The sequence below is a fragment of the Rattus rattus genome, chromosome 14 (genome assembly GCF_011064425.1).
Source record: "Rattus rattus isolate New Zealand chromosome 14, Rrattus_CSIRO_v1, whole genome shotgun sequence".
Lineage (NCBI taxonomy): Eukaryota > Metazoa > Chordata > Mammalia > Rodentia > Muridae > Rattus > Rattus rattus.
Genome location: NC_046167.1, coordinates 5,742,746 through 5,768,119, shown reverse-complemented (window position 1 = coordinate 5,768,119; position 25,374 = coordinate 5,742,746). Strand labels below are relative to the sequence as shown.

The following is a 25,374-nucleotide window of genomic DNA, read 5'->3' as shown; positions in this document are numbered from 1 at the left end:
CTTTCTGCCAGCTGTGTGGCAGCATTGGTGGCTGTGGCTGCGACTGCTTGGGCTCCTGAGGAGTCTGCCCAGGCCCTGTGCATGCCAGCTGCATGCTCGCTCCCCACAGACTGCATCCCCGCTCCTGCATGTTTAAACAGTACACCTAAGAAAGCATGTCCTTATTTGAGTAAAGCATATTGGTGGTAATTTTCCTATTGTAAGTCTCAGCTATTGTCATGATTATTTTTTTTTACAAAAATTATGAAAAGTACTTTGAAATTTTAATTAAGTTTTACTTTGAGGAAACCTCTTTTTTGAGGATAGAAACTACGTGATGGGGGGTGGGTTGCTGTTTATTAGACACACATGCTTACACAGGTATATGCAGCAAAGCTTCCGTGTGGTGCATCTGTGTACAGTCTTCCTTGTGTACACACTCAATAGAACACGATGTTTGTAGCTACAGTCAGACCTTGGAACAAGGCTCAGTCATGCCAGGATTAGCCCACACGATTTCCACATGTTTAGGTCTGAAGCAATTCACACTATGACCATAAAGTACTTAGTCATGGGAGTGGAGTTGTCTTTACTTTAAAATCACACAAATATTTGCCAGTTTTAGGAATGTTAAAGTCATTACATCAACTTCAAGTTGAAAATCGAAGATTAGAAGAACAGATTAAAAACTTGACTGCCAAAAAAGAACGTCTTCAGTTGTTGAACGCACAACTTTCAGTGCCTTTCCCAGCAATAACGACAAACCCTAGCCCGTCTCATCAGATACACACATACACAGCACAGACCGGTGAGTACAAGGACCACGGACGGGCTCTTACTGTCATGTATGCAGAGAACAGTACCTGGCCACCATTGCCGTGAAGAAGCAGCTACTTCTAAGGGGCAGAGACAGCCTAACAAGTCCCTTGAGTTTGCTTTTACTTCAATGGATAGTTTAATGATAAAATCCTTTAGATGCAAGATTTCATTACTGAAATAAAGCTACAACATTCAGTACAAAGACACCACCTTCTCCCCCACCCCCATTTAGTAAGTGTTAGGAGTAACAGAGCTGTGACTTCAGCATCCTCGTAATCCCACACATGATGCAACTAACAGGGTCCCTGTTTCTATCTTTTCCTGTTTCTAGCTCCTACTACTGACTCTCTGAACAGCAGTAAGAGCCCGCATATAGGAAACAGCTTTGTACCCGACAATTCTCTTCCTGTATTAAATCAGGTGAATTTTTTGCGTGTGGTTATGTTCATTTGTGTGTTGTACTTGGGAACATTGCACATTACATCCAGTGATTTAAAATTATGTTAAACACGCTTGCTGCGTTCTTTGCAACTTGGGTTTTATTCTCTTTCCCCTAGGACCTGACTTCCAGTGGGCAAAGCACCAGCAGCTCTTCTGCTCTTTCCACTCCTCCGCCTGCTGGGCAGAGTCCAGCCCAGCAGGGCTCTGGAGTTAGTGGGGTTCAGCAGGTGAACGGCGTGACAGTGGGGCCACTAGCTAGTGGAATGCAGACTGTCACATCCACCATTCCTGCTGTGTCCGCAGTGGGTGGAATAATTGGAGCTTTGCCAGGTAACCAGCTGGCAATCAATGGCATTGTAGGAGCGTTAAATGGTGTTATTCAGACGCCGGTCACAATATCCCAGAACCCTGCCCCGCTCACCCACACCAGTGTGCCACCTAACGCAGCACATCCCATGCCAGCCGCCGCCCTGACTAACAGGTAAGATGCTGAGCTCGGTATGCTGTTGTCATTGCCGCCGCCGCCTCCTCCTCCTCCTCCTCCTCCTCCTCCTCCTCGTTCTTGTTTTTGTTTTTCATGCAACATGTTATCGGTGTTGTCCTTATTTTGGGTTAGGCTTCTTAAATGTATTTTGCAGATGTTCTCCAGGAAAAATTAAGTGCTAGCTACTTAATGAATGTTAGGCTTGTTTTTTAAAATGATGTAATTCAATTAAAGATTAATTTCAGTATCACATTAAATATATTGTGTTGAATTAAATATATTGTCCTGATCTGGAATATCTATCTTAAAATATTGCTTCTCTTTATTACATAAAATTATACTAAATTTTAAAAAGTTTTTTTTTTTTTTGGTGTGTTTTTTGTGGCAGTCACATGTACATTTTAACAGCAGTTTTGATACTTCTCTAACATAGATTTCGATGACGTGATGGACTGATGAATTCTTATGTTTGTTTAACCTAACTTGTTGACTGAGTTTCTGTCGCTGACAGTCAAGTCTGCGTATATAAGGAGAGAGAATGATTTGTACATAATGAAGTACTGTAGTTCAGGCAGTTTGCTAGTTCCTGGTGAGGAGGCTGCCGTCGTGCTGCCCTCCCTGAGGGGGCACAGGAGACATTACGGCTGTGCTGGTTTTTCAGTGCCTCGGGCCTGGGGCTGCTGTCGGACCAGCAGCGACAGATGTTCCTCCAGCAGCAGCAGTTCCAGCAGCTCTTGAACTCCCAGCAGCTCACGCCGGTAAGTGAACTGTGTTCTTTTTGTCAGTGTCTGCTGTTGTGACTGGAATGGGCTCCTCCTCTGTGGATGTGGATCTTAGAAGTTGTCGAGCCCTTTGGCCTACCTGTGCTCTCCCGTTTGTGGGTTGGTTGTTTTACAAATGTTAACTGGGCTCTGGGGAGTGGAGTGCGAGCTGTACTCTCCTGGCCGTTCATTCTGAGAGGAGAGGTAGAGAGCGCACACACTTGCATCACGGTACCTTCCAAGGATGAGGGCAGGCATTAAATGGTCTAAGGGAAGACAGATGTAAGGTGAGGGTGAGGGCCATTTCACTTCTTTCTTTGGTGGTATTGGGAGCAGAACCAGGACCTCACATGTGACTTTCTTAAAGAACTCATTGAAGAATGTTGCACAGACGTGACATGAAAATGACTGAGAGCGTAGAGACATTGGTTGCTGTGTGGAATCATTTTGTGTCAGGAGGGAGAAGGTGGGTTCAGCAGTGGACACGGGAGTCACTAATGCAGAGCTGGCTCTGGTACTATACCGTACAGCTGTAGTGCATTTTGATCAAAGCAAGAAAAGGAACCCTAAACGGTTGGCTATTGACTTTACGGAGATACGGAGGAATAGACGGCAGAGTTTCCTGAGAAGTAGTAACCATTATCACGTACAGTGAGCCCACCTGCCGACTCTTTACTGTAAATCAGAACGATTAACCATGCCATCTGCACAGATCTTGTATATTCTGTTTGCTACAATTTCCTAAACTACACTGTGTAATGTATATTCTACCCTTTGTATTCTAACAATTTTCGACTGTGGGAGGATACCCAGGTGAAAGACAGACAGACGCTGCCTGTTTTGGAGATGATGTGGCATTGGTGTGGCCTTGGCTGCTTGAGCTCACCGCCCTCCAACCTCCGCTTCCTCAGAGTGCATTTCAGACATGTGTCAACAAAAACAGCTGTAGCTCTGGTCTCTAACAAATGACAGATAGTCCGACAATACAGTTTGATCTTAATCACGGGTAGGTTATGGGCTGCTTTAGTTTGCCCACAGCAGCTGACTGTGATTTGCCCCGTGCTTGATCAGGGGCATGATTTTGTGAGGTGCAGATAGTTTGTGTAGTGCTGTGACATTCGGAGTTCTGAGAGCTCCTCGGAGGGTACATAAATGGGGCGGGTCATTGGTTGGTTGCTATTGGTCACTGTTTGTTAAGTTGGTGGTGAGGCTCCAACTTGCCATAAGGAACCCGGCTGGCGCCCCCAGTCAGCAGGAAGTAGTCCAAGGGTCAGGCCACCCATTTCCCTCTATCCTTTTTCTCTCCTGTCTAGTGTTAGGTGGTTAGAGGGGTGGAGAAGAGTGGAAGAAATAACCCACAAAGTAGCAAAAGTCCTGCTACAGTAGCAAACCCCCCAACCCCCAAGCAGTCCTCACATGTGCGAAGTAAAGGCCAGAGATCAGGAGGTGCAGGCCGGACTGACTGTATAGACGTTTCCAAAGCCAGACACTCAGCTCTTACTTGCCCACCGCTGACGGCAGTATAGACTTCTGAGTTCGTGGGCTACACCTTCCTGACCCAGCAGTCATATCTGACAGCTGATCTTTCTTCACTCAACTTTGATAATGTCACAGCCCCTTACAGCTGTACTTGATCTCTGTAAGCTGTCTTCAGAGCTGCATGCCATGGGCCCACCAGCTTATTGTGTAGCCCCACGGCACACCCTGAGGGCATTGGGCATTGTAAACTCAGCCCAGACTGGGCTACCTCGCTTCTTCCTTACCCCAGCCAGCCTTTCCCAGCTCCAACCTAAGTCAGACCTGCACAGTCCTTTTTGTTTTTCTTTCTTTTCTTTTTTGGAAATACTACTGTGACTTCACGAAGAAACCTCATTTAACTGGTGGCACACACCTTTAATCCCTGAATGCTGGTTCAGGAGACCGAGGCAGTCACTCTATACCTGAGTGTCAGGTCATACAAGGATATAATACTGAGATGATAATCTGTCCCTTTCCCCAGCCAACTCTAAATCCCTCCTCCCTCCCCATCCCTCCTCTGCTCAAAAGTATTCCTGACCTCACATCGTCTATCCTTTCTGCCTGCCAGTCTGGCGGGGCTCTCAGGGGTCTAGGGCGTCCTGTACAATGTCTCACTGAGGCTCAAGAACCGCCCTCCTGCTTCCTCAGTGTACGGGGTAATGTAATCCCCTGCAGGCTCTGTCTGCTCCTGATTTGGGACAGCAGCTCTGACTACGACACTCATGGACTGCAGTGGTCAGCACCCTGGGACTCCTGAATGGAACTGATGCTGAGGAAGGAAGAGCTAAACTGCGGGAAGAAAATACCTTCTGTTAGGAGTTGTTGGCAACTTTAGAAACCGTGGCAAAGAATTATGCCAGGGCTTGGTCCCTGTGAGGACCTCTAGAGTAGCTTTTTATAATGTGACTTACCCTGTTTCAGTTTGTTTCTCTGTTGCTGTGACAAAACATTGACCAAAGCACCTGGGCAAATGTTAATTTTGGCTTCTAGGCTACTCCACCACCTAGGGACAGCACAGCAGGAACCTCGGCGGGAACTGAAGCAGAGCCATTGGTGACCTGCCCTGCTCCTAGGGCTGGTGCTGTCCACTGTGGCCCAGACTCTCCTGCATCACTCATGAGTCGAGACAGTGCCCAGCAAGCTCGTCCATAGGCCAGTCTGACTGAGGCGTTTTCTCAACTGAGGCCTCCCTCAGATGGCCTGCTTGTGTGGTCACAGGGCCCAGCAGCACAGCACCCTTGCTGCTGCTCCTGTTCTCTGTTCCTCACGGGCAGCCTCATCGGAGTGCACTTCTCCTGTATTTGCCCACTTGTCTTGGAAATGGGCAGTTCAGCCGGGCGGCAGCAGTGGTCACACCTTTAATCCAGGGGCAGGGCAGGGGCAGGGGCAGGGGCAGGGGGCAGGGGCAGGGGGGGGGAGCAGGGGCAGGCTGGTCTCAGAGTTCCAGGACAGCCTGGGCTACACAGAGAAAACCCTGTCCTGAAAAACAAAAATCAACTCATCAGTCAATCAAAAAATGGTCAGTTCCCAAGTGGTGCTGGGTTATTACCCAGTGCAGTTGCTTTCCCTAGAGGCTGGTGTTTGTTTTGTTTGCTTTTAAACAGACTTCAGAGAGTCGTGGCCGGCATGACACTATGCAGACCGAGCTGTTCTGGGAATTCAGAGAGATAAACCTGCCTCTGCCTGCCAGATGCTGGCACTGAAGGCCTGAGCCGCCACACTGGGCTCCTGTTGTAGTGCGACTGGTTTAAATAACACTGTAGAGGAGAGATGGGGGAGGCAGGCTTGCTGACTCCCTGGCTGAGGCTGCTCTTGTGTCCCATTGCTGAAGGAGCAGCACCAGGCCTTCCTGTACCAGCTGATGCAGCAGCAGCACCATCCCCCCGAGCTCCAGCAGATGCAGCTCCCAGGGCCCACGCAGATCCCCATCAACAACCTCCTGGCAGGCCCTCCGGCGCCCCCACTCCACACGGCGACCACCAACCCCTTCCTCACCATCCACGGGGACAGCACAAGCCAGAAAGTCACAGTAAGTATGTTGTAGTATGTATGTATGTATGTATGTATGTATGTATGTATGTATGTATGTATGTATGTATGTATGTATTACCTTGGAGGCAGGGTTCCCAGGGAACCAGGGCGGGTGTTCCTCTGAGTTTTCCTCGTGAGGATCAGTTGTTTTAGCAGCTGGATATATTGCAAGGAGAGTGTCCCTTAAGTATATTGATCCGAATTTGCATATAAGGTTCTAAGGCCATTTATAATATAGCATTTTCTAAAATGATTTGTTAGCAAGACGTATGAGACAGATTATTAATTCAAAACAGATCATTTTTCTTTAAAAAGACTTTAATTTGACTAGTTATAGAATTTTTCTCCATTTAATTCTATATGTTTTATTACCTTGTTCCAACTTACTTTTAAAATGGAGTTATATTTTTGATATGGTAAATACACAATTAGGGCAGGATTCCTAACGTTGTACCACTTGCCTTGAGAAAGTCGATTGCTGTGCTGGAGAGAGGCCCAGCGCTAACAGAGCATCCAAAGCACCTGAGTTCGGGGTCTAGCACCCCACTGCCCCCAGCTCCAGGAAGCCCATTCCCACTTTCTGTAGGCACCTGTGCACACACACCCACCCCCACAGGCATGTGCACACACACACGTAATATAAGTGCTCCCAAAACCTAATTGCAGCTACAATTTTAAAATTTAAGGTTACTGACTTGATAATTTGTAAGTCATAGCATCTCACCCTTAAGGGGGTCAAGGTAAAGTTAGGCGTGGCTACAGGAACAGCCTGCACGTGGCTCACGTTGTCGGAAGGTGCCGCAGAGTAGAGCATGGAGACCTGGTGCTAGGAGCGGAGAGACAGGCAGGACCCGAGGGGTGGATACGAATACTGACGTTGCACGCCCCTTGCTTTGGTTTCTCTCGTTTTACTTTAACCTTCACTTAGTAATGTACACTGGCTCAAAGTCTGGGCTCATTGCCGAGTGCGCCTGCTTCCTGAGTGTGCGCGCCATCACCATGGGCATTGCCCCTTTCCCTGTCAGTGAGTCTGCGTTTATGTGGACATTTGATACAGTGTATTGTGCTTTTGCTCATGGATATTTTCCACATTAAAACTAGATTAATTGTTAATGGAGGAACCACAGTGAAGCCTCATGGGGTGCAGTACGTGCCTCAGCTCTTGGGTGGCTAAAGATGGAGGCTCGAGCCATATAGAGAGGCTCCATAGCCCTCTGTCTCTTTTTCCATATACCCCTCTCTCTTCCCTCCCCTTCCCCTCTCCTCCATCCCACCCCCCAACCCCCATCCCTGCTCCCTCAAGACAGGATCTCTGTACAGTCCTGGATGTCCGGGAACTCACTGTGTAGACCAGGCTGGCCTTGAACTCCTAGGACCTGTCTGTCTCTGGTCCCTCATGTTGGATTAAAAGACAGGTGCTACCACACCTTGCTGAGACCCAATCTCAAACAAAACCAGCAGGGAGCTGGGTTGAGAGGGAAGTTAAGGCATCCCTGCTTGGGTACCAAGATCTGAGGAGTACAACGTCATAATGTGATTTCAGTTCTTAACATGGTAGGTGGAACCTCACTTAAAATAGGCAAGAGCTAAGAGAGGTCCAAGCTCAGGGAACATGTACAATTGAGGGGCCAACTTAGGCTTTTTCCTAGTCCGTAAAAACTCAGTACTGGCCATAGCTGTGCCTCCTGTGGGAAGGTGGGTCTAGGAAGGTGACACTATATCCTTTCCTTGAAACCATAGCCAAGGATGGGCTCGCCACCTCTGTGCCTTTCCCTGTGTCCAGTGTGGTGATGTGAAGTCCTTAGAAAATCCGTGTTCCCCATGCAGAAGAGTAGCTGACTTGAGGAGAAATCACTGTATCAATGACGGTCGCAGTTAGAGGGGATTGTCTCGTCTTGGCCAACACTGGTTGAACTAATGCTTCTAATTTTTGATTTGAACTGCAGAGACTTAGTGATAAGACTGGGCCTGTAGCTCAAGAGAAAAGCTGACACCGGAAAGTCTGCGACCCTGCCTCTCCTGCTGGCTTGTGCTTCTCTGGCTGCTGCAGTGTCTGCCACAGCTATGAAGAAGGGCGGCAGGACGCACAGGGAAGATGCCACCCATGCCCTTGTAAGGCTCTGATTAATTTTCTTGTTGCTTTGTTGCACTGAAATGGAATTCCTATATCCCCATCCCCTACCAAAGTGTTCGAACTTTGGAAGAAAAATTAATAACTTTTTGTCAATGAAATAATTCACATGCAGTGAGTTTACCAATCCAAGAGAAATGCAATGTGCTTTGTGCACAGCTGGTTTTGGTACAAATTGGAGACGTATAAAACTGAAGACTATTCTATCTGCAGACCACTTGGTTTATCATAAAAGTTTGAATATGAATTATCTTATTGGGATAGAGTGTGCTTGTTCCATAGGGCAGATCCTAAGTTTTGAGACCTCCAAGAGAAGAAATCAGTAATTCTCTTGGAGTTGTATTCATTAAATATTGTGGTTATGCAATTCCTCAACTGGGGCTTTGCATGTGTTTTAAGAACTTCCTTTCTAATGAGATTTGCCATTTGGAGATCAAATTAGGATGGAGACAACTGCTTCTGCTAACAGTAATTTTCTTTTCCAAAAAAAATTTATTTTTTTTGATGTGTGTGTTAAAACCTCTTATTTAAAGAGATCTTTAGTTAAGCGAGTTCCAAGGCTGCTGGGAGAACCAGGTCAATTGGAAGTGAATGGTTCTTTTCAGAAAGAGATACCAATGTGGAAGGTTCTGGCATCAATCAAGTGCCTGTTGGGACCTTCCTGGGTAGAACAGGCTCTGTCCAAGAGGCTAGGCCACTTGTGCCGACAGCCTTCCCGGGCATGCTTCTGCCTTTGCTGAACCTTTCTGTGTCACCATAGAGAGCTCAGGCAAACTGTCCACAAGGAAAGAAGTAGATTTGCGAAGAGTCTTTGTGCTTGTTTATCTCTCTAAACCACCCACTGGAACAATGGCGCCTGTGCCATGGTTCCTAAACCTGCCCCACAGCCTTTGAGTTCCAGTCACCATGCGCTTGACTGTGACAATATGGCAGACTAGTAGGCCAAACAATTGGGGATACAATCATTGATCTGTGTCTGGAATGCATGAATTACTAATGGGAAAGACCAGCCGCACTTGGACCTCCACGGTGTGCTTAGCTGGAAGAGCGCGCTCGCTCTGCAGTATGTCTCCTGTGAGTGACACTGCACACTTCTTACCTCACTTGTGTAAATAAGGTTGTGAATCTGTTTTGTAATGTGAAAAATTCATAAGATAACTTTGATATTTTGATTTGTAATATTTCTAATTGGTAGATTTAATTGAAAAGTAAAATTAATTTATTTTTATATGTTCAGGGGAATTTTAAAGAAAGTCAAACCTTTTGTAGATAATTTAAAAGAATCAGTGTGGTTTTTTATTTTACGTATTTGACCCACTGGTTGTTATTCTGTAACAATTTGTATAAATGGTAAATTTTTTGAATGCGCTGTTATTTTAGATGTAAAATTCCACATGTATTAAAATGTACAAAGTTTTGTTAATAAAATTTAATGATGTTTATAACCCTGTGCCCTTCTTTTTCGGAGAGGTGGCTGTCCTGAGCTCAGGTGTGCGGTGCTCCCTACCATTGCAGGCGTGTCTGGGGGGAGTTTGTCGGATTTCTCAGGGTAGGCTGTGCAGAGCAGCATGGGCTGCCCAGCTGTGCCCAGAGATGGCAGGCGATTGTTGAGGAGAGGGTGGGTGGGGATCTGCAATATAAGGGGATCTGCAGTATAAGGGAATCCGCTCTGGAGGAGGTGTTTATTTATACCACATTCTTAAAAGGTAGCATGCACACTTGATTAAAAACTAAATCCTGCTGCTCACATATTTAGAGTAAATGAAGGGCAGTCCTTCATTCTCTGGAACAGAAACGCACATGTGTTCGGTGATCCTTGGACACACCATGGTTTGCCCAGACATAAGTGAACCAGAGCATGCATGTTGTTTCTTCTTGGCCGTGAAGAGTTGAGTGAGCAGGGAAAAACTAACCCTGGGCCCCTAACTGTATTGCTTTATTTTAATAGGGGTCATGCACCCTGGCCAGCCTTGGACTCTTTGTAGGTAGCTCAGGTTGCCCTGGAACTTGCAGTTCTTTTTCCATGAACTCCTGGGGAGTGGGGTTTCAGGTTTGTGTTGTCACCTAGCTTCTGTGGTGCTATGGACAGAACCAAGAGCTCCTTGCAGTTAGTGTCTCCGGTTAGTTAGTACTCCATTGTCTCCAGCCCTAAGTTCCCAAGTTTATTACAGGGTGAATTAGGTTTGTAGGAAGAGACAACGAAACTGACCAACAGCACACACATGGGGACCCTTCCATCTGTAACTCTTACTGCAGGGATCTAACCCCTTCTCCGGCCTCTGTGACCACAAGGCATGCAGATGGTACATTTACATACATACAGGCAAACATTCAACCAAATACAAACTGGTTTTTGAAACAGGAGAGCCTTGTCTTCTCTCCAGAGCTCAGCTAAGAGGGCAGCTGCAGCAGCTCTGTTTGCTCATCAGTCTGCAGTCCACTGTGCAGGAGGGTTCCCTCTGCTTTACCAGTTCCCTCCTCAAAGCGTGACCTGTACCTGTACGTTCTTCATCTGGCTAGGACACATAGGTGGCTCATTTTGGAGGTGGCAGTGGTACCCAGGTCAGCTTGTCCCCTGGACAGCACTTACACTGTCCAACTTTGTGAGCAGTTCGTCCCCGCATCTTGGGGTTTGTATGTCGTGTGTCAAGCATTGCACGTTGAAGCCAAGGAGGTCAGAGCACCCAGTTGGTGTGCTTGGGGCTTGCTTTCCCTTGGTTGTCTTTTGAGTGTGGACTGGGCTGGTCTCCAGCCCTCAGTTCCAGTTCCTCTCAAGGCCTGCAGCCTTGCTCCCTGCTGCCTTTTCACCAAGTTGCTATGTTGCCCCAACAGAGCAGAGGGAGGGATAATGCCCTCCATTCCATGGACAGTTTCTGAAACCAGGGGCAGAGGTTTTAGGATGAAGGGCCCCTACTGCTATTGCTGTGTGGTTCATGTACTAATGATCAAATCCATGGGAGACTGTACAGCTGGGTGTGGTACACACCTGAAACCCCAGCACCTTGGGAGGTCAAGAGGCTCAGGAGTTCAAGGTCAACCTGTGGTCCAGTGTTAGAAACCAACAGAGGGAAATGAACCAGCCACCTCTGTGAGCTTTCAAAATTAAGGCAAGGCTCTCAAAAGACATGAGTGGCTGCTCCTGAAGCACTGAGCTAAGATCCGGGCCTTGGAGGGCTTAGTGACTACTTTACTGTGTCCCAACCAGGAAGGTCTAGAAGTCTCTGTCATGGGCCAGCCTACAGTTACTCCTTTCTCAATGTTTGCAACAAAGTCAAGGACACCCAGCACCCTGTCACCAAAGAGGAAACACTAGGGGGGGAAAAGGGAGTCCCCCATTATTCTTTTCGGTCTTTATGATACACACACACACACACACACACACACACACACACACACACACATCCCATTTAAAACATTTCCCCTTATGTTTCCTAAAGTCACAATATTGTACTTTCACAGGTTTTTGACTGACTTTTGTTACTTTACTCAAGTGGCACATGTGAGTTTGAATTTTAGGAGCTGAATTCTTTGTTGCTTAAGTTCCGGGTAAACCTGTGGGCTTCCACCATGACACCATCCCCAGGAGCCCAGCGGAGCTTCCTTGCCAGACTCGACTCACATCCTGGAAAGGAGGGGATGGGGAGCAGCCATGTGAGTATCCACCCCCACCCCACCCCACCCCCCACAGCTGTCTGCATGCAATTCTGGTCTAATTGCACGTGCTCTGGAGTCTCTGGAAGGTGCTAGACGCTATAGGAGGGGAAGTATAGTGCTAGGGAGCTGGCTCCCTCGATGTAGCTTTGGGAAGCCACCATCCCTGCTGGGTGCAGACCTTCCAATGTGGCTGCTTAAAGTACCCATAAGCTACTGCTCTGAGGTAGCCCTAATAAACTGGTTCCCCTACATGAGCATTGGGGCTTTTGGCCTGTCTTTGAGACCTTAGGTGGAGGGGGAGATGTTGAGTTTTGGCCACAGCTCATCACCCTGAGAGGCCTTACCTCCTAACAGTAACATCCTGGGTTTGGGGTGTCATTGTGTAGAAATGGGTGTGACCACCAACAGCACACTGCAGCTAGTGGAGCACATTGAAGTTTCCTCCTAAAGCTTCAAACAAGGGGCTGGACTGAAGTTCGATTTCCATCACCTACGTCCATGCATGCATGGTACCTTAGAACCATCCATAATGCCAGGCCCAGGGCATCCAGTGTCCTCTTCTGGTCCACAGACATACACAAAGGGAGAACACTCATGCCAAAACAAAACAAAACAAAACCAAAAAACAAACCCCCAAACCTTTAAAGTTTCAAACAAAAGCAAGACATTCTTTAAAAACCTTAAGATACGTGTATTCGTGTGCATGTGTGTATGTGGGCTGGGCTGTGTGTGACTCACCACAGTGTGAATGCAGAGGGCGCAGGGCAGCTTCTGTGAACACATGCTTCCTGGAGAGCGACCTCCTCCTGGCAGGATCTACCGGGCCACAGTCCCGGCTCAGAATTCTTATTTGACAATCAAATTTACTTGCTTTATCTCAAATTCTGCCTCATGCACGTCTTTCCCTCCTTGGCTGGCCGACAGGAGACCTTTTTGGCACCACAACCTGCTCCTATCAGGGCACGCAAGTCTCCTGCTAAAAGCCGGCCGGCTTTGGACACAGTAGAAGCCTGCTGCTTTTGCAATGGATTCAATCTTCAGTGCATGCGAGTCCTACTGTGAGGGATTCTGCTCTGGACAGTGACCTGGGGCTTGGAGGATGGACCACCCTGGCCTCATGGCTTCTACCATCTCTAGAATCCTGCATCCCCACTGGGGTAAGGACACAGACCTACAGTGGGGTTCAGAACCTGACATTGCAGTGGCCCACAGAGCCCTTGGCTTGGGTTGGGAAGATACAAGCCACGTCCTTGTCGGTTAGGCATAGGTCCTGACTTGTTCAGCAGCCTCTGGTTCTTGGGCCTGTGGGTCTGTGTGACTTCGGCCACTACTCTCATCCATAATAGATCAAGGACCCCAGGCAGGGATGTGAGCTCACATGGGGGAGCCTCTCTTGGCCTGACAGCTTCACCACCAACACTGGTGATACTCAACGACAGTTAAGAAACCTGTGTGATTACCCCAAAAAAGGAACACTGCACTTGAGAAGCTGGGTGCTCAAAGCCTTTACAGATCATCAGTCTGCCATTTTCAAATAAGCTACTTAACACAAACCTGTGTTTTCTGATGAGCTGGGACTAAAAATGATATCGCTCGAGAGATGTCTCCCATCCTCTGCCAGGGGTGGCCACACAGAACACTCCTGGGCATAGAGGGTAGCGTCATGGAGAGGCTTCCCAGGGAAGCTTCACCGAAAGCACGCTGCTGCATAGCAGCTACTCCCAAAAGGGTCCTGGCAACTGTCAGGTGGATCCATCCACTGTTGAAACTATCCTGTACTCTAAGGCAACATCTCAGTGACAGGCCACATCCTTGCAAGGCCTGGCTCCTACCACCTTGGTGAGCAGCTGTAAAAGGCTCAGAGATGGGGTTGGCAAGTCCCTCTCTAACCAGGATGAAAACCTGACATGGTAATTCGTGGCCACAGCCAGCTTCTCCCTGGCCTCCAGAACAAACAAGCAACAGTAACAGGAAGAAGGAGGCTGGCAGACACCTGTGGGTCAGGAGAACTCGGGAGGGGGTGAGGTGAGAGGAGCACCTGGAGTTTCTTACTTGACTTAGGGCCCTCCATTCCCCAGGGTTGGGCATCTGGGGCTGAAACGGGGTCACATACTGCAACGGTTGGTCTGCAGGTTTGCCCCACTGGGCGGTGCCTGCTTGTCTGCAGCCCACAGCCCCTTAGGAGGCATCCTCCTCTGCCTCTGAGGGCTGTAAGTCTAGTATATGGACCTGTTTGGTCCTAGAGCAACCCAACCTTTCTTAGAAGCCCTGATGGGCACAGGACGCAGCGCCAGCGCCTGCCTCATGTTCTTAATGACTGGAGGAGCGTGAGCAGGCTTATGCCTGAGTTGTACCTTTACAAAGTGTCTGTGCAGGGCTCACTGTGTAGCCCTGGCTAGCCTAGAACTCATGTACAGACCAACCTCAAACTTGCAGCCCCTCAGCTCGTAGCCTATGGGTGCTAGGATTACAGATGTGTTTCACACGTCCTGTAAGATACATTTGGCTTTAGAAGCCCAGAATGTTGTACTAAGATTTGGGCAGGGTATGATCGAGACAGGGTTAATAGCCCTGTAAATGGTGACTTACTAGCAGGGTCCTCATAGGTGTCACAAGCTGCCCAGTACAAGGCCTGAGGTGGGATTTCAGCCAGGCCAATCTACTTTGTTTCTCCTACATGCTTGTCTGCCCTAGCTGTGTAGGGGCAGGATGGGGTCAGCTTGAAATGTGTAGTGACCACTTCTAGGCCATGATCTCTAGGGGTTCTAGAGAAGTGTCCTCTCTTCCCCATGTCTCCATGGTCCTTTTTGTCTGCTCCAGGACACAAGTTGTTCAGCTGCTCCTTGGGAGCCAGTTGGTTGGCTCTGGGACAGAGTTTCCACAGGTCAGAGACCTGAGCCTGCCTTCTTGTCTGAGCTCAGCCAAGGGCACAGGCGACCTCGGACTCCTTTATGCACATGCTGAGTCAGTCTCCTTAGACCTGTTCTAGATACTTCCGTGTTTTCCGCTCAGGCACGCTGCGTGTACCAGCAAGTGACAGGTTTTAAAGGGATGCCCAGCAGATGTCATAGATCAAAGAGGAAGAAGGTACAGGAGGCGGAGAGAAGACATTGAGAAAGTTAGCTCCTCTGTTCCCATGGAAACTCTGGCTGTGGCACAGGTCCACAGAGCAAGTCAGCCTCAGATCTCTCTCTGACCCAATTTAAGATGGCCTTCCATTGCTCTGCCAGCCAGCTTGGGGCCAAGCTGGTTTATCTCTAACCCTGTCGCATTGCTTGGTCCCAGCAGTGAATTAACTGTGTGTCTTGGCTGCTTGTTTGTTTTGGTTTGGTATTATTTTATAGCCTTGGCTGTCCTGGAACTCATTGTGTACAAGAGGCTGGCCTCAAGGTCTCGGGATCCTTCCCCGAGTGCTGGGATGAAAGGCCGTTGCTACCACGCCCAGCTCCTTTGGTTCCTGGATTAGGAGAGCCTATGGTGTTTAAATTCTTCCACATTAGTGGTTCATTCACAGGCTCTGCTGTCTACCTGGTCACTAGAACCTCCCAGCAAAGTAAACTTGACAGTGAGGTGAAGTTAAGTCTGCAGAGCACCCCACCCTCCCCTGGAAACACAAGGAAGGCCTGCAAACAACGCCTCACAGCAGCTACAGTTGAGTAACTCTTTTCTTTTTTTTTTTTTTTTTACTAAGGCACATGACGTTTAGAAACACTGAGGTACAAAATGCAAGTTTCTGCATAAGATTTCTAGAGTACTCGTTTGGAAAACGATGGTCACAGTCATCTTCCAGGAGATTCAGCTTTTAGCTTGCTTTTTCTTTTGGACCAGTTCAACCAGCAGCTTGTATCTAGCAATACAGTCTTCCTGTGGGAAACAGAGAGGTGGTGACAGTTACTTCTTGGGCCAGTGCCCCTGGTGCTGTCAAGCTCACTGGCCTCTGCTGGTCCTAGTAAGGAGGCCTGTGCTTTAGGCCCTTCTGAATTATCCTGGAAAAAGCCTAGCTGGTCCCAGGCAGACCTGGTCAGAGAAGACCTGCTGCAAGGAAGCCAAGGTCATGGTGTTGACAGTCTGTGAAGGTCAAGAGTATTTTCTGTGGAGTACAATGTGACAGTCCTGACGTCAGCTTGCTACCGATTCTACCATGGGAATGCCACCTCGTCACATCCCAGTCCAGAGAAACCACGGAACCTGGGGCCACAGTGCTCTTATGCTTTGGATGCCCCCTCCCTTCCTGTGTGAACCACAGCACACAACTAGCATTGAAGGCGGCCATGTTGAGTGGAGCTGAGGCAGGGAAGATGGAAGGAGGCGGGTCATCATTTCCAGGTGGGCATGATGTGTGTTTTAGAAGCTGTTCTCTCTCCGTCTAGATGATACTGACCCTACGGTACTGTAAGCTGTTAATTCACGGCCCAGGGCGAAAGGGCAGGATGGGTGCAGCAGTGTCACACGGATGAGCATCTCGTGAGTGCTGCCCTCCATCAACATTGCCCACCCATGCCGGCCTTCAAAGTATTAGCACAGAAACAGCTGTGGCCGCTCCAGCATTCAGCCCTCAACAGGACAGTTGGCAAGTGCTGATGAGGTCTGAGCAGGCCGGTGGCCGGCCGTGCGGCTCCTGACAGGACCTGAGCGCCCGCCCACCAAGGCAGCTGATACCACCCTCCTGTGCCTGTGCTGTTAGGCTGCAGTCAAAGCGAGGACAAGGGCTGGAGAGATGGCTCAGTGGTTAAGAGCATGGACTGCTCTTCCAGAGGTCTTGAGTTCAATTCCCAGCAACCACGTGATGGCTCACAACCATCTGTGATGGGATCTGGTGCCCTCTTCTGGTGTGTCTGAAGACAGCTACAGTGAACTTATGTACATAAAATAAATAAATCCTTCAAAAAAAAGCTAAGAGATGCCCGTGGGACTCAGGAGCCTTGCTCCTCTCTGGGGCAAACAAGAAGGTTCCACTCCCTCTCTGCTGCTTTAATTTGAGCAAAACTCAATTCATCACACAGGTAAATGGCTGAGTCTGTCAGAAGTTAGAGAAACTCAGTGAAACAATTACTTTTGGCAAACTGACTGGAGCTTGGAAGAATTTGTGCTTCCTAAAGAGATGAAGAGATGGACTGCTAATGGCTTATTTTTCTACTCAGAAAAAACTCAGTTTCATCACTGTAAAGTAGGTGACCTGTACACTCAGGGACAGGCATGGCCACAAGCAAGGCTTTCCACCGCAGAACTCCATTAAAGAGCATAAGCATGCAATGGGCGTCAACGTGCCCAGAGGCTACCTCACACCTGGAGCACAGCCTGCAGGGAAGGAGCTATGCTGGGGAGGAGGGCTGCCCGTGGAAACCTCACCCTGGAGCTCAGCGGCGGGGAAGGCACGCCTGGCTCTCAGCAGGTCACCTTTTCTGCCTTTCATTCTGTACTTGAGAATGATGTATTAGCAGTTGCTCAGAGCTCTCAATGGCAGTCAATTATGAATGGCCTAAGTCCTGAGAGATGTGTACTGCCCCATGTGAGTCACCCTGACAGTTACAGTTGTCACATAGGCAGAGGACCCTACCCCACCCTCTGTGGAGCAGGGACACTGCTTGCCAGCTCCGTTTCACTCAGACTGTCCTTCCTGAGTAGGATGAACTCGTAGTAGGCTGGCAGGCTGTAGGGGAAAGTTTATGTTCTTTTACAAAACTATACATGTGTCTATATATACCCACATAATATCTACATATATACCTATGATTATAATATATGTTAGTATGTGTGTATACATGAATGCATGCTTGCGCATGTATGGCCAGAAACATGCTGGGACAACTCCCGAGGGAGTTGGTTCTCTCTCTGTGCAGCTTGAAGGCAAGCCTCTCACCACCGAGAGCCGCTCTCTGGGCAGCCTGAGCTCTGTTGTAAGCTGGTGTTTTCTGAGACGAGCTAGCCTGCATGACGTCTACACTGAGCACCCTGACCTCATCTCTACCTCAGCAAGTGTGCAGATTCACACTGAGGACAGACTGAAGACAACTGGGAAATACAAGGTCCTGCAGCTAGTGGGGGATGGGAGAGGGCTGCCGGCCGGGGAAGGAAGCACGGGTCGGGTCCACCCACCCCACTGCAGTGTTACGCACCTTACTCTTAGACGGGACACATTTGGCGATTTTGTCCCATCGGTCAGAGGCTCCTTTTGGGTATTGCTGTAATGCCAACTCCAGAAGTTTCTGCTGACTCTGAGTCCAGGCGTCCTCTGTAGCACGACTTCTTTCTTTTCTCTGTCTCTCTTCATCACTGGAATCATTTTGTTCCGATATATCAAAATCTTTTTGCCTCTTTCCTCTCAGCTTCTCCTCTGGCTCTACCCTGGTTACTACCTCCGCCACCTTGGCTGATTTCCGCCTCCGAGGCCGGGCTTCTGAGGTCACTGTCTCCTGGTCACCCTCAGCAGTCTCTTGCTCCTCCTCCTCCTCCATGGCCCCTGCTGAGTCCTCTCGCTGGGTGATGATGTCATCTGGCAAGGCTGTGGCTATCTTGAGTGGCCTGGAATTCTGAACGTTTGACTTAAGTTCAGAGAGCCTGGTCATTCCTAGGAAGGGACCACAGTACACAAGAGAAAGGGTACAGTGAGCTCAAGCCTTGTGCTAGGCATTTGACAGGCACTGTCCAATTTACCTTTCACTGTCAACAGGGAAGTCATTCACTGGATGCATTAGACATGGGAGCTGGTTCTGATCCCTTGTCTCTGTCCTTTTCACTGCTCTCAGGTATATATGGGCAGACTGTGATCCTTTAGAGAGGTCACCTGACACCTACTGGACGAGCCAAGGGATTCTCTATAACCTAGGATTCATTAGTTCTATAGCACGGTTCAAACACACTGGTGAGCGTAGCACGGCCCCTCCTTTGCAAACAGCACAGACGCAGTGTGCTGCTGGAAGAACTCTTTCTGCCTTATTCACACCACCATGCAAGGCTAGTGTGTTTTAGTGAAATCAACTTTACTGCATGTCAAGAATGTTCATTTTCTTAGTCTCTAAAATACCCATTAACACCCCCTCCTGACATTCCTACCCAAAGTTCCTAGCATGCAAGGAGGCATTTGTCTGCCCCGGGAGCACCCTGAACTTACATTCAAAGGGACAATGGAGTCCCAGAAACCCAAGAAGAGTTCTTGATAGAGTCTGTCCACTTAAGAAGACAGTACGCAGCTGCTCACCACTGTCTGGTTGCAGACTGACAGACATACATAGATAATTTCTTCACCTAGCTCATCACAGTAAGAAATTGAGACTGGCTGGGTGTGACAGGAGAGCTATTCTCATAGCCAGGATCTGCAGTGGCATTGGTAGCTGAATGGGATGTGCCCTGTGGTAAACATGGACAACGTGCCTATTTTTCTTAGCAAGTAGCACTGCCCACCACCACAGATAGAAGTTCCTTCGCACTTCTGCTACCTCTGCAGACTGAGTAACTTTCTCAGCTGACCCTACGCTCAGGGAAAAAAATGCTAGGCTAATGAGATGGCTCTGGGGTTAAAGGTGCTTGCCACTAAACCTGACCTTCTGAGTTTGCCTCAGGACCCAGATTATAGATGGAAAGAACAGATACCCCCAACACACATCCCCTAAGGCTGTCCTCTGGCTTCTACATGCACAGAGATGCACACACACACACATATACACACAGATGAAAAAATCAGAAGACATGATACGCTGCCTCCCACGACGGGGTGCTCTGTACAACGACGGCTGTCCCGAGTGCTGCTGCCCCTGTGCAGAGGCAGTGTGAGCACTAGGACTGACTCTGCAGTTACAAGGCCTTTGCCAACGGGAAGAGCCGGGACACTCCAGACAGCTCTAGACTGGCAGAAACTGCAAGTTCACATGTGTAGGGATGCCCAAACTGATTGCTTTCTAAAAGGACTAAGTGAAATAGTAAAAAATGAGTCTGATGGAAAAAAAATTCATTAGTAATATTGAAAAAATAGAAAAAAATGTGACACTGGATAAAACACCAAATTTACAAGTTAGCTCCAAAGTCCGTTATGACACCAAGCATTTCCTGGCCATCATGGCTGGACAGGGCGGTAAGCAAGGACAGACAGTGGTGTGGTGCTGCTGTGCTGCTAAGACTGAGCTTTAAGTAAGTCATTTTTTTTTTTCCCACGTGGAAAGGTTTAATGAGAGAACAAGAGTAGAAGAGGAAAGGAGTAAAGGCTGGCCATGAGCATGTGGAGGGGAATGGGGAGAGAAGGGACAAAGGGAAGAACAAGAGAGACTAAGTAAGTCATTCTTAAACCGGTCAGTGTCTTCCCACCCTGCTGAGGACTGATCTGAGGCTTCGCAGTTCTGGTGGTGACTGAAATCCCCAACCCCCAATGCAGTATTTCGTTTTTTTATTAAGTAAACTTCTCATTTATCTCATTGTATGTATGACAGACTTTTTTGCAGGTTAAGTAACTTTCTGCTGCTGTCCTTATTGTGTGAGAGGTTCTTTTATAACATGTGGGTCCCACACACTGAACTCAGGTTGTCAGGCTTGGCAGCAAACACACTTTTATCCGCCATCTTGTTCCTCCACATCAGCTATTTTTGCAAACTGATATAAAGCCACCTCCACCAAGCCTCCATAGGCACTCACACACCAACATGTATGTTCTACTGTGCTTCAGTCTGGCCCTGAGCTTGCTACACAACTGAGGATGAGCTCCTAATCCTCCTGTCTCCACACCCTAATGGGATGGCAGGCCTGTATCCCCGTGCCCAGTAACAGTCATCCTGGCCGCAAAATAACATATACAAGATAAAATGAATAATATATAGCACATGATGAGTGCTTTAAAGCATCTGTTTTCTAAATGTTCTTTCCTCAACACAAATGTATTTCCAAATAGTTACTTCACATTCAGTGTTTAAAAGTCATTTTTTATTTTAATATCTGAACACAAGTTTAGAACTTTTATTGATTGAAAAATGTGAAAATTTATTTAACTTTTAAAAGCATTTTGTTAAACTCCTAGGTGCGTCTGTCTGTCTGTCTGTGTGACATGAGGCGGTGGCAGGCTTGTTCTCCAAGTCATCCAGAAAGCACCGTCATGACTCGGAGGTGCCTGGCTGTCCTGGATGCTAAGAAGCTCAAGTCATAGCCTGAGCAATGAGGCCACGCCAGCCCCTTCCCTCTGGTCTGGGCACATGAGGCATCTGCTCTCTCAGAATGGACACAGGGAGCTGAAGTAAAGAAGACGTCATTCCTCACGATTTTAGTTAATATAAAGCAGGAGAGATCCTAATATGCTCTTCCTACACTGCAAAGGACTATTTTCCTGTCACCTCCTCCTGTAACCCCCCCCTGTGTGTGTGTGTGTGTGTGTGTGTGTGTGTGTGTCTGTGTGTGTGTGTCTATGTGTGTGGCGGGTGTGCAGTATGTGTGTGTCTGTGTGTGTGTGTCCGTGTGTGTATGTCTGTGTGTGAGTGTGTGTGTATGTGTGGGTGGTGTGTGGGTATGGGTGGGTGTGTGTGGTGTGTCTGTCTGTGTGTCTGTGTGTGTGTGTGTGTGTGTGTGTGTGAGAGAGAGAGAGAGAGAGAGAGAGAGAGAGTCCAGAAATCTTTAATAATTTGATTTTAATAATTTGCCTGGTAACTGATAGTTTAAAGCATTCCACCTTTGTCTTCATCTCATTTTATTAATGGTAATAGTTATTAATATCAGCAATGATAATAATTAGGTGTTAGTCACTGCTCTCATTCACTGCTTAGCCTGACAAACTTGATTTCCTCAGCAACAATGGAAATCTGAAGATGTTAATTGTTCTTTCTGCTGTCTTCTTGTGGACTTTTTTCTTCCAAACATAAGGTCTCATCCAACCCATATCGGCCTTCAATTTCAGTAACTGAGGCTGGTCTCTCCCACGTAGATTACAGAACTACTTCAGATATTTCTCTTTGGAGCACACAGTTTCATAATTCCTTTGAAAGTAAAGCTGAACTAGGCAGTGGTGGGTGGCCACGCCATTAACCCCAGCACTTGGGAGCAGAGGCAGGCAGATCCGTGAGTTTGAGACCAGCCTGGTCTACAGTGTGAGATCCAGGACAGCCAGGGCTACACAGAGATCCCTTGTCCTGGGGCAGTGGGAAGGGGATGAAACTTGATTGGCCATGCCTATAGCCTCTCTCAGCTCCACAGGGGGCCACTGGGAAATCCACAGCAGGTGCTTGCCTGTTTTCACCACAACCTTTCCAACAACACATTTCTACAGAAAGTTCTGGAATCAGGCATCCTTGTGGTAGACTCCTATTACTCTCTGTCTCTCTGCCCACATAAGTCACTTCACTGGTGGAAGGAAGCTTTAGAACACCATACTGAACTCGTCTGAAGATCCTGGGATCCCTAGGTGTGCTACCACTGCACATCTTTAAACTTACTCAACTTTGGGGGACCAGACTCATTCAGTCTGGATCAGTAGAGGTTTCTGGGAAAGCTACCATCCCCAGCACTTAAAAAAGTTATGACAAAAAGGGATTAATCTTGAAGAAACCTTGTCAGAGTAGTGATAAAGTAGACACTCACTTGGGGAGCAAGTGATTTTCATTTGCTTGGATTAAAGTGGCAACTCACCGGGGGAGCTGGTGACTGAATCCTTCAGTTCCTTGGCTTTGGTTGTCACCTATTTAAAAACACAAAGAGCAAGACATCTTACTTTCCACATGCCCTGCAGGTAAATTGATTGTTTTCGTATAAGACCCATATGAAGGATCAGGGGTCATGGAAGCCATCAGCACAGAAGGCCCTCATTCCTCTGTGAGGGGCTGAGGAAGCCTTGCGTAAATGCAGAGTTGAAGAAGTCCTCAGTGAGTGTGGGTTGTTGACAGGGCAAGAGAATGTCAGGGACTAACCTCCCAGACCCTTGGGAATGGCAAAGCTTTCAGCTTGCTTTCTTCCTGAGTGCAAATGTTGACAGTGTGTACAAGTGCAAACAAGCGACCAGAGTGTGCCGAACTGTCATCTGCACATTCTTCCTCCAGACAGAGACTCTTCCTGAGCCCCTCATCTAAGCCCCTCATCCCAACTTGTGCTGTGTGTAATACATGTGCTGGGATTCCCCGATGTCGGGCTGCGGTCATGGTTGGTGAGCTCCATCAGAGCAGGCGCAGCGCTCAGGAGCCTTGCTTTCCTGTATGTGTCTCCTTTCTTAACCCCCCAGCCTCACTCAACTCCAGCTCAGGCCAGGTTTCCTGCTATGCAAGGCGAGGCGCAAGAGAGCCCAGCAATGGTAGAATCAGAACCCGAATCATTTCACTAATTTCAGTGGCAATTAATCATACTAGACTGCTTTTAAAAATAGTTTTAAAAGAGCTGTGTAAATGGATCACTATTTTCAGTAAGGATTCCCAGAAACTGAATGTGTGTCTTCCCGGGAAGACATTATACCAGTGAGCATAGTGAGTGCAAGGGGACAACAGTCATGCTAATCATGTCACAACATTCTCCACACGTGTGAAAGGAACCCAAGATCACATAGGAGTTCACCACAGGAACATGTTTTGGAGGTGAAGGCTTATGGACCCAAGAAACAATACATTTCTCTTTGAGTGTGAACACAAAGAAATAATACTTGAGTGGCATTTACTAGGTCAGAGTGAGCTCTGTAATATTAAAACACACCCCTTCAGGCTGTTCAGCTTTAAGATCATTTATGTGCATGGCATTTTCCTCCACGTGTACCAATGCATGCAGTGCCTGTGAGGAACGGGAACCAAGGGTGTCACACCCTGAAAATGAATTTACAGTGGCTGTGAGGCACCGGGTCCTTGCTGTGATTGAACCAGGGTCTTCTGTAAGAGCAACGAGTTGGCTGACATCCCTCGGCCCCAACGTGCTGGGCTGGAAATAAGCTGTTAGCATGAGGCATGGGAATATTTAAAGTGTAGTAGGTCATGCAGAAGGCAGTGAGAGAACACATCTAAGGCTGGTTAGAAACACTAATTTCACAGATGCTGCCTCATAGTAAAACAAGCTGAAGTTGTCATCCAACACAAGTTCCTTTAACTTTTGAGTGTTTGCTTCTTTTTTTTTCTCTTTGTTTTGAGACCAAGTTGCTCTGTATGGCCCTGGTTGCCCTCAAACTCAAGAGATTTCACCTGCCTGTGCCTCTTGAGTACTGGAATTAAAGGCGAGTGCCACCAATGCTTGGCTTCCACACGTCTCTAAGTAAAAATTTCCTACGCAAAATCTGATTACATATATGTCTTTTCCTTTAACCCCAAAACAGTGACCTTGCCTTGGTTTTCCAAGTTTCCTTCACCTCTTCAGTTTTTCCTCCCCACTGCATACATCCCATAACCCTAGCACAGAATCTTCTTATGGCCACGCTGTCTTCACTGCATGTGGTTTTCCCCAGAATGGTTGTTCCCACTCTGATTTTGCATGCTTCTCCATGTTTTGTCCTGACGGGAGCTCTGCACCTGCCAGTCTACATGCTCTTCCCTACCTTTCGAGGGAGTTTCTTCCTGTCTCTTCACCTCAGAGGCTGTCTGTCATTAGCATATGCTAACTGTATATAACAAGGACAGTAATTAGTAACCTGTGCTCCTGGTCTTGCCCATTTTATAGAAATTCAGATGTGAAAAGGGAAATAAGCTGTGTACCAGACAGTGTTCTGAGCAAGGCACACGTGCACATCAATGTATGTACCTAAATATAACAACAGCCACATTTAGGTGTGTAACTCTTATAAATGTGACGTCAGAAGAGAATACATGATGTGTGAAGTGAGAAGCCCAGGCAAGAAGGGATCTGAGCTCTCAATGGTGACAACATACCACATTTGGAAACAAAATCTCATCTTATGGACAGACAGGTCAAGTGTTCTTTCATGACCACTAATCTCATTCTGTTTGGATCCGCTAGGTCCACAGACTAAACAAACTTCACAGAAAACCAACACCATCCCTCTTAGAATAACTTCTCTGCGTTCTGGACAGGTCTCCCTAGTGCACCAGGCCACTCTCACATTCATACCATAGTTCTTTGCATGCATGGTTCTATGCATCTGTAGTTTCAATTACTAGACAGTCAGTTTCACCCATATGTATTTGAAGAAGAGGTATTTTATTTCTTGGCATACATTTACTCACAGTAGAATTCCTTTTTCCTTTTTTTATTATTTCTGTAAGGTCAGCAATTTAAATCCTCTCACCCTTATCCCCTCAATTAATCCTATTAAATGCACGGCAATCTTCTTGGTATTTTATAGAATTAACTTTTGGTTTCAATGGCATTGCTGACACATTATTCCCCCCCCTTTCTTTTTTAGTCTTTTGATTTGAAACTCCCCCCACCCTGTATGACATAGGTATTTTCATTTCCTAGCTAGCTAGGCTACCTTTGAACTCATGGTAACGCTCCTTCCTCAGTGTGCTTGACTGTTAAGATTCCTGGCTGAGCCCCAGCCAGATCTTCCCCTTGTACCCCTGAGCCTCTTGTTCTGAGCACACACTCAGTTACCTTACTCATTTCCAAGAAATTTCCTTCCAGTTGTTTTCTTTTTTGGCCCACTACCTCCTGGAGAAGGGGGC

General features: G+C 47.6%; 2 protein-coding genes across 2 annotated transcripts in view; one reads left to right on the top strand and one right to left on the bottom strand.

The window, feature by feature from the left end:
* Positions 1-9,609, top strand: part of Mllt10 (MLLT10 histone lysine methyltransferase DOT1L cofactor) — a 125,762-nt gene extending 116,153 nt beyond the window's left edge. Inside the window, exons 18-23 of the mRNA XM_032885013.1 lie at positions 599-787; positions 1,130-1,218; positions 1,356-1,720; positions 2,385-2,481; positions 5,834-6,031; positions 7,980-9,609. Coding sequence (XP_032740904.1) covers positions 599-787; positions 1,130-1,218; positions 1,356-1,720; positions 2,385-2,481; positions 5,834-6,031; positions 7,980-8,024 — 983 coding nt within the window. The 3' untranslated portion in view covers positions 8,025-9,609. The remainder of the gene's footprint in view (positions 1-598; positions 788-1,129; positions 1,219-1,355; positions 1,721-2,384; positions 2,482-5,833; positions 6,032-7,979) is intronic.
* Positions 9,610-15,467: 5,858 nt separating this feature from the next.
* Dnajc1 (DnaJ heat shock protein family (Hsp40) member C1) overlaps positions 15,468-25,374 on the bottom strand; it is a 159,781-nt gene continuing 149,874 nt past the window's right edge. Inside the window, exons 10-12 of the mRNA XM_032885262.1 lie at positions 22,415-22,463; positions 17,935-18,386; positions 15,468-15,682 (exon numbers count right to left, since the gene is read on the bottom strand). Of these exons, the coding sequence (XP_032741153.1) occupies positions 15,614-15,682; positions 17,935-18,386; positions 22,415-22,463 (570 nt within the window). The 3' untranslated portion in view covers positions 15,468-15,613. The remainder of the gene's footprint in view (positions 15,683-17,934; positions 18,387-22,414; positions 22,464-25,374) is intronic.